The 8,277-nt window shown below is 49.2% G+C and overlaps 1 protein-coding gene across 1 annotated transcript; it reads right to left on the minus strand.

Moving 5' to 3' along the window:
* Window positions 1-4,822: 4,822 nt before the first annotated feature.
* Window positions 4,823-6,397, minus strand: LOC125554886 (aspartic proteinase nepenthesin-2-like). The gene has a single exon (XM_048718270.1). The coding sequence runs from the start codon at window positions 6,395-6,397 to the stop codon at window positions 4,823-4,825; it is 1,575 nt and encodes a 524-aa protein (XP_048574227.1).
* Window positions 6,398-8,277: the final 1,880 nt, after the last annotated feature.

Consider the following 8,277-nt stretch of genomic DNA (forward strand, 5'->3'; position numbering starts at 1 on the left):
AGATATGGCAAATGGACGTCAAAACGGCATTCCTTAATGGTTTCCTTAAGGAAGAATTGTATATGATGCAGTCGGAAGGTTTTGTCGATCCTAAGAATGCTGACAAGGTGTGCAAGCTCCAACGCTCGATTTATGGGCTGGTGCAAGCATCTCGGAGTTGGAACATTCGCTTTGATGAGATGATCAAAGCGTTTGGGTTTATGCAGACTTATGGAGAAGCCTGCGTTTACAAGAAAGTGAGTGGGAGCTCTATAGCATTTCTCATATTATATGTAGATGACATACTTTTGATGGGAAATGATATAGTGCTTTTGGACAGCATTAAGGCCTACTTGAATAAGAGTTTTTCAATGAAGGACCTTGGAGAAGCTGCTTATATATTAGGCATCAAGATCTATAGAGATAGATCAAGACGCCTCATAGGTCTTTCACAAAGCACATACCTTGATAAGATATTGAATAAGTTCAATATGGATCAGTCTAAGAAGGGGTTCTTGCCTGTGTTGCAAGGTGTGAAATTGAGCTCAGCTCAATGTCCGACCACGGCAGAAGATATAGAAGAGATGAGTGTCATCCCCTATGCCTCAGTCATAGGGTCTATTATGTATGCCATGCTATGTATCAGACCTGATGTAAACCTTGCCGTAAGTTTGGTAGGTAGGTACCAAAGTAATCCCGGCAAGGAACACTGGACAGCGATCAAGAATATCCTGAAGTACCTGAAAAGGACTAAGGAAATGTTTCTCGTTTATGGAGGTGACGAAGAGCTCGTTGTAAAGGGTTACGTCGATGCTAGCTTCGACACAGATCTGAATGACTCTAAGTCACAAACCGGATACGTGTATATTTTGAATGGTGGGGCAGTAAGCTGGTGCAGTTGCAAGCAGAGCGTCGTGGCGGGATCTACATGTGAAGCGGAGTACATGGCAGCCTCGGAGGCAGCGCATGAAGCAATTTGGGTGAAGGAGTTCATCACCGACCTAGGAGTCATACCCCATGCGTCGGGGCCGATCAAACTCTTCTGCGACAACACTGGAGCTATTGCACTTGCCAAGGAGCCCAGGTTTCACAAGAAGACCAGGCACATCAAGCGTCGCTTCAACTCCATTCGTGAAAATGTTCAAGATGGAGATATAGATATTTGTAAAGTACATACGGACCTGAATGTAGCAGATCCGTTGACTAAACCTCTCCCTAGAGCAAAACATGATCAACACCAGAATTCCATGGGTGTTCGATTCATCACAATGTAACTAGATTATTGACTCTAGTGCAAGTGGGAGACTGTTGGAAATATGCCCTAGAGGCAATAATAAAAGGATTATTATTATATTTCCTTGTTCATGATAATTGTCTTTTATTCATTCTATAATTGTGTTATCCGGAAATCGTAATACATGTGTGAATACATAGACACCAACATGTCCCTAGTAAGCCTCTAGTTGACTAGCTCGTTGATCAACAGATAGTCATGGTTTCCTGACTATGGACATTGGATGTCATTGATAACGAGATCACATCATTAGGAGAATGATGTGATGGACAAGACCCAATCCTAAACATAGCACAAGATCGTATAGTTCGTTTGCTAGAGTTTTTCCAATGTCAAGTATCTTTTCCTTAGACCATGAGATCGTGTAACTCCCGGATACCGTAGGAGTGCTTTGGGTGTACCAAACGTCACAACGTAACTGGGTGACTATAAAGGTATACTACGGGTATCTCCGAAAGTGTCTGTTGGGTTGACACGGATCAAGACTGGGATTTGTCACTCCGTATGACGGAGAGGTATCTCTGGGCCCACCCGGTAATGCATCATCATAATGAGCTCAAAGTGACCAAGTGTCTGGTCACGGGATCATGCATTACGGTACGAGTAAAGTGACTTGCCGGTAACGAGATTGAACGAGGTATTGGGATACCGACGATCAAATCTCGGGCAAGTAACGTACCGATTGACAAAGGGAATTGTATACGGGGTTGCTTGAATCCTCGACATCGTGGTTCATCCGATGAGATCATCTAGAGCATGTGGGAGCCAACATGGGTATCTAGATCCCGCTGTTGGTTATTGACCGGAGAGCCATCTCGGTCATGTCTACATGTCTCCCGAACCCGTAGGGTCTACACACTTAAGGTTCGGTGACGCTAGGGTTGTAGAGATATGAATATGCAGTAACCCAAAAGTTGTTCGGAGTCCCGAATGAGATCCCGGACGTCACGAGGAGTTCCGAAATGGTCCGGAGGTGAAGAATTATATATAGGAAGTGCAGTTTCGGCCATTGGGAGAGTTTCGGGGGTCACCGGTATTGTATCGGGACCACCGGCTGGGTCCCGAGGGTCCACCAGGTGGGACCACCCATCCCGGAGGGCCCCATGGGCTGAAGTGGGGAGGGGAACCAGCCCATAGTGGGCTGGTGCGCCCCCCTTGGCCCACCCGCCGCGCCTAGGGTTGGAAACCCTAGGGTGGGGGGGCGCCCCACTTGCCTTGGGGGCCACTCCACCCTTGGCCGCCGTCCTCCCTAGGAGATCCCATCTCCTAGGGCCGGCGCCCCCCTAGGGGAGCCTATATAAAGGGGGGAGGGAGGGGCAGCCGCACCCTTGACTCTTGGCACCTCCCTCTCCCCTGCTACACCTCTCCCTCTCGCAGAAGAACGGCGAAGCCCTGCTGCGGTGACTGCTGCATCCACCACCACGCCGTCGTGCTGCTGGATCTTCATAAACCTCTCCTCCCCCCTTGCTGGATCAAGAAGGAGGAGACGTCACGCTGACCGTACGTGTGTTGAACACGGAGGTGCCGTCCGTTCAGCGCTAGGATCTCCGGTGATTTGGATCACGTCGAGTACGACTTCCTCATCCCCGTTCTTTGAACGCTTCCGCGCGTGATCTACAAAGGTATGTAGATGCAATCCGATCACTCGTTGCTAGATGAACTCATAGATGGATCTTGGTGAAACCGTAGGAAAACTTTTGTTTTCTGCAACGTTCCCCAACACTAACAACAAGAATGCTTGGGAATGATTTGAATTTCATAGTATTATAAGTACATATCTTCTTCCAATAGGTAAATATATATAATGGCTACAATGGCATGTTAAAGTTCCAGTAATTCAGATTATAACATGTTGTATTCTAACTATTGTTCCTATGCAAACCAAATTTGGAAATAATGTGGAAGTCTTGCATGGGTAGTCTGAGGGTACAAATCGCTAAAATCTTCATGCATTACATGCAACTCAAAAAAATTCAAGGCTTTGTGGTTTTGGTGTTCAATGCTTCTTCGCAGTTGTGGTGTCAAAATTTCAAGACAATATACAATGATCCTTTTTCAATATAGGAATAACACTTCTTACTCCCATGTTTGCCGAGTGTTGTAATTATTAGATTTTAGTCCATCATTATTTTCAATAATTCCTAGGGAAAATCCCAGAGTCCCATATGGCCCATTCATGCATGACAAAGGGGTGTGCAAAGTTTAGTCCCACCACTCTAGTGGAGGGTCTAGCAGACCAACTTATAAGTTGCAACAGGCTTAATCATACGACCCAAACAGAAGGTGATGCACAACATGCATTTGCCAACCGACATGTTTCAGGTTGAAGTGGTTAAGGTGGAACCCGGTTACGGAGATGTGGAACATCTTGAACAAACTAAAGGGGCCGACACACAGAAGATGAAACTCTTCGAATTCCAGATATCGCCCCTTAGGTGGCCAAAGGATCTAATTTATTTGGGCATGACATCCTAGACGAAATGCCCTCTCCGTCGATTACCCCGCCTGCTTCCGCTACAAGCGAACCATCTCCTTTGGGTCCAACCAAACATAAAGAAGGTCCTAAGGATCCGATGGCTAGTCCTGATGAGGCCATGGACGACAAGGAGGAGTAGGTGGACGTTGATTCATTTTTTAATCATGACTATATCATGTCTGCTCTGCCACGGGGGACGCCTCCAGATAACTACATTGACGAGCAACGACCCTCCCTACCAGTGCTGACTCCGAATACATTGTGCAATGTGGCCAAAGGTGCGTTAAAAGGTGATATTGTGGACCCAGTACTAAGCGGGATGCTACAAACAAGAAAGATTTATGGGGCACTGCCAGCCAGAAACTGGTTTAGAAGACGAAGGTCAAATTAACAAATCCTCGGGATCCCCAAGCAGAGGCTCGTTCTCCTCGTCCTCCACTGCGCCTGGTCCATATTTCTCATGAACCCATCATACCGAGGGATTCTTACGATATCCTTCCGAAAAAAGTGAAGATTCTACATGACAATATTCTCGCTTGGGAGAAGGCGGCTCTTTCACGTCGAGATGAAGACCATCTGTTTTTCATGGTGCAGGTGCCACCATGTCTTGACTTCCTGAATGTTTTCCCTATGGAAAAATTATATCTGGATTGCAAGGACATTTCAAAATGTTCAAATTTTTCGGGCTCAACCCAACTCTGCATATGTTGTCTCAACATAGTCGGTCCCAAGCCCAGATAAAGGAGAAGGGAATTGTGATAGCTTGGCAAGCCAATATTAAAACTCAGCCACTCTTATGAAGATGAAACCCAGAAGAACATCATTAGTTGGGGCATAACCCTCTTAGCGACGTGCCATATCGGAACCCTGGTGTAGTGTCAAATGGGCAACGGCCAGACCATCACCCCCTTGGTGGCGCGCGTATCTTGATCTGGATACGCTGACAAGTGAGTAAGGATCGAGTCTGTCGCAACCTTAATTAGTGGCGCACTACATCGACGCTCGGGTGATTAAAGTGGAGGATTAAAAATGCAAAAGGCTAGCACGAATCTTGAAGCAATGTACCACGGCCTTCACTGTTCAGGACGTCCAGCTGGCCGTGGCAATGCATTCTGGCGAGCTGTATAAGTACGCCAGGCAAACACCACCGCGGCCGCAACGATGGCCACAACAACAATCTTCATCACCAGTGACAACTTGGACAGCCACTGCCACAGCCGCAGCGACAGCGCCGGAGCCTCCGCGGTCTTCTTTTCTTTCGGAGAAACATCCTCCTCCCTTTCGCTCGGAGAAGGAGCCTCCGGCGGCGGCGCCTCCGCGGTCTCGAACGTCAGCCGTTCGGCACCAATGTCGTAGATCATGTTCCTGCCCGTCTGGAGCAGGCTTCCCAGGACCGATCCGCCCCTCGACGGCAGTATGGTCAGGCACACTAGCCCTCCGGCGGCACCGTCCTTGAAGAAGTAGTTCTCCGGCTTGAGCTCCATCGCCGCTCCCACGCCGTCGAACACCAACGTCAGCCTCGGGACCTTCACGTTAACAAAGGACGACGACGGGTAGCACAGGTGCTCGAGGTCCTGGCTGTCGAATGGACTCACCCCCTGCGATTGGATCCTGCTCACCAGAGCTCGCCTTAGCACGCTGTAGGCGGCCTCCTCGAGGTACGTCACGGGCACCGTCGTGCTCAGGAACACCCCGCCGGAGCCGTCCGCCTGGAGCTCGAACGCTCCCGCCGGGATGCTGCTCAGCGCCTTGCCGTCGACCTGGACGCCGGTGAGCCTGACGTAGTACATGTCGGTGTGCATGGTGCTTCTGAGTAGTGGCGTGGAGCGGCTGCTACTGGTCCGCGGCACGGCGCCGTCGCCCAGACGGATGACGGTCTCGGAGCTGTCGGAGTCGTCGGTCGCGAGGAAGTAGGAGAACCTTGAGAGGTTGAGCTGTGACACGAGGGAGAGGGGCCCTCTGCCAAAGCCGATGACGCTGGACGCGCCGGCAAGGGAGAGGTCGACCGTGCTCACGGCGCTGCAGCCCAGCACCATGCCGGGGACAGACGTGTTCCCGAAGGTGAAGGTGTCGGTGGCCAGGTAGCCGGACGTGTAGGCGGTGGCGTCGCTGCCGTACGTGGCGACGTAGCTGCAGCCGTCGCTGTCGAGGATGCAGGTCCGGCTGAGCACGCGCTGGCACGCCGGGCTGGCGCAGGGGAGCCACGAGAAGGAGCCTCCCCCGGACTCGGTGGGCTGCACGGAGAGGGGCGTCTGCACGCACTGCGTCCAGACGAGCTGGGAGGAGATGTCCATGACGCCGGAGATGGTCCGCGTCCCGACGGCGAGGTCGAAGACGACGAGGCCGGCGGTTTCGAGAGCCGCACTGCCCAGCTGAGCCTGCGCCTGCGCGTCTGGGCCCGCCGGCACCGGGACGTCGCCGCTCTCGTCATTTTGCTGTCGCCGGAAGATGTCTGTCACACCCTCGGCGGCGCGGTTCTGCAAGAAATCCGTGACGACCTTGGTGATGAGTGGCCTGGCGCGGATCATGTAACGAAGCAGGAGGACCTGCGCCTGCGACGAGGCGGGCGAGGGGAGAAGGAGAAGCTGGAGAGTAACTAGAGCCGCCGCCACGGCCACTCCACTTGGTCTTTGCCGAACCATACCCATGTTCTAGCTCAGCTAGCTACGTGAGTTGTTCTTGAAACTTCCACCATGTATAGACATGGCAACCTTCAATTCTGATGTGTTGGGAAGATTAGATAGCTTTGTGGCGCCAAGATGGAGACCAGCCATACATTTCTTGAAATTAAAAAGAAAAAGCTCGATCTGAACATTTTTTGTTGTTGCATGCTGTGAGCTTGTGGCCTTCCATACAGACTCAGACAGCTGCGAAAGAAAACACTTGCAAATTATGGCTTAACTAGGTACCATCAGTCCATCACTAAACAAATTATCCGAATATTCATTTTTTGGGTAGTATGTCAATGCATATATAGGCACACTCAATCACACTACACAAATATTGCAAGTAGGAACTGAAAACGAATGATCTTGTTACAAATTGCTAGGGTATACTTCGAAACAAAAAATGCTCCTAAGCACTACGGGTTATACCTGGCCATCCTTCGGGCTGGGCTGGGCCTAACCAAGCCCAATGCAGGCCTGGCCCAGGTGTCGGGCCTAAAAATCAGGCCCAAGTCTGGCCCAACAGTGTAAAAGCCCATCCAAGCCTCGGGCCTTGGACCGGGCCTCTTCGTTAAATCACTAATATGGTGGGCTCGGGCCTGGGCCGGTCTGGCAATCTAGGCCCAGGCCTGGCCTATGGACAAGGTCGGGCCAGGCTTTTTTGGGCCTGGTCGGGTCGGGCCGTCCGGGCCGGGCTGCCCATGGCCACGTATACTTCGGGTGTGCGCCTTTGTTCCCCTTCGCTTTTGTTTCTCCGGGTGGTTCTGTCGTCGCTTTTTTACTTTTCTGCAGTAGTTTGTTTGTAGGAGAAACGCTTGGTTTCTTTAATGGAATCGAAAGGGAAGGCCCTTCTTATGTTAAAGAAAATAACTTCGAAACATAAAAGGACCCTGTCAAGGAGACATTCTTTTCCCAATCCCTTTTCAATATTCGCTAATGTGCTGACAATTTTTTTTACTGAAAGAGGCAACTTGAATGCAATTTATAGATTCGACAACTATAATCCCTTGGACTCAAAAAGTAATAACAAAAATGGCTAATCTAATAGCAGATTCCATAGCTGGCGGTTCAATTTCTAGAATGATACCACCTCTGGTAGATGGTCGGCGGTCAATCCTGCAGTAGACTAGACAATCCTCTTTATGGGGCACCTTCGAGAAACTTTGAAGCTTAAATCCAGATAGAGTGCAAATGTGAGACTCTCATTTCTGGGCAAGCATTATGAATGTAAGAGGGGTTTCTTTTCTTTTGGACCTCCAACATCGAGGATGGCTTAAAGGTGCGATTCTAGGAGAATTAAATGGGTGGGCATGACTCCTCTCAACCGTCAATACCATCATCTTTACATATTGTAAGGGACAAGCATACCATCGACGTTGATGTGATATCCTTTCTCATGTCTTAGCTGTACAAAATCTAGTGGCGTGGAACAATCTTTCTACACGGATCACCAAAGGGACGACATGGTTGGTGCAGATTTTTGGAACATGGGTCCAGACGCAACCGATTAGCCAAAAAAAAGTAAAAAATATGTCAAACTTTGTCGGAACAAGCATTGTCTAGCGTATTACTCACGTGTAAAGTTTCAAAACAAAATGGCTTCTATAATATTGTTGGCAAAAAAGACAAAATTGCAAGTATAAACTGTGTGAATAGTAAGTTTAATACAGTATCGGTTTTGGTTTCACTCGTTCAAAATACCACAAAAGTCATTTTTTTCGCGAAACTTTATAGGCGAGTAATACACTAGACAATGCTTGTTCTGAGAAAGTTTCACATTTTTTTATTCTTTTCACCATCAAAAAAAACAATTCGGTGCGCCTAGACCCATGTTCGTCTATTTTCGCGACGTGGTTATATAC

The sequence above is a fragment of the Triticum urartu genome, chromosome 4, assembly GCF_003073215.2.
Source record: "Triticum urartu cultivar G1812 chromosome 4, Tu2.1, whole genome shotgun sequence".
Classification (NCBI taxonomy): Eukaryota; Viridiplantae; Streptophyta; class Magnoliopsida; order Poales; family Poaceae; genus Triticum; species Triticum urartu.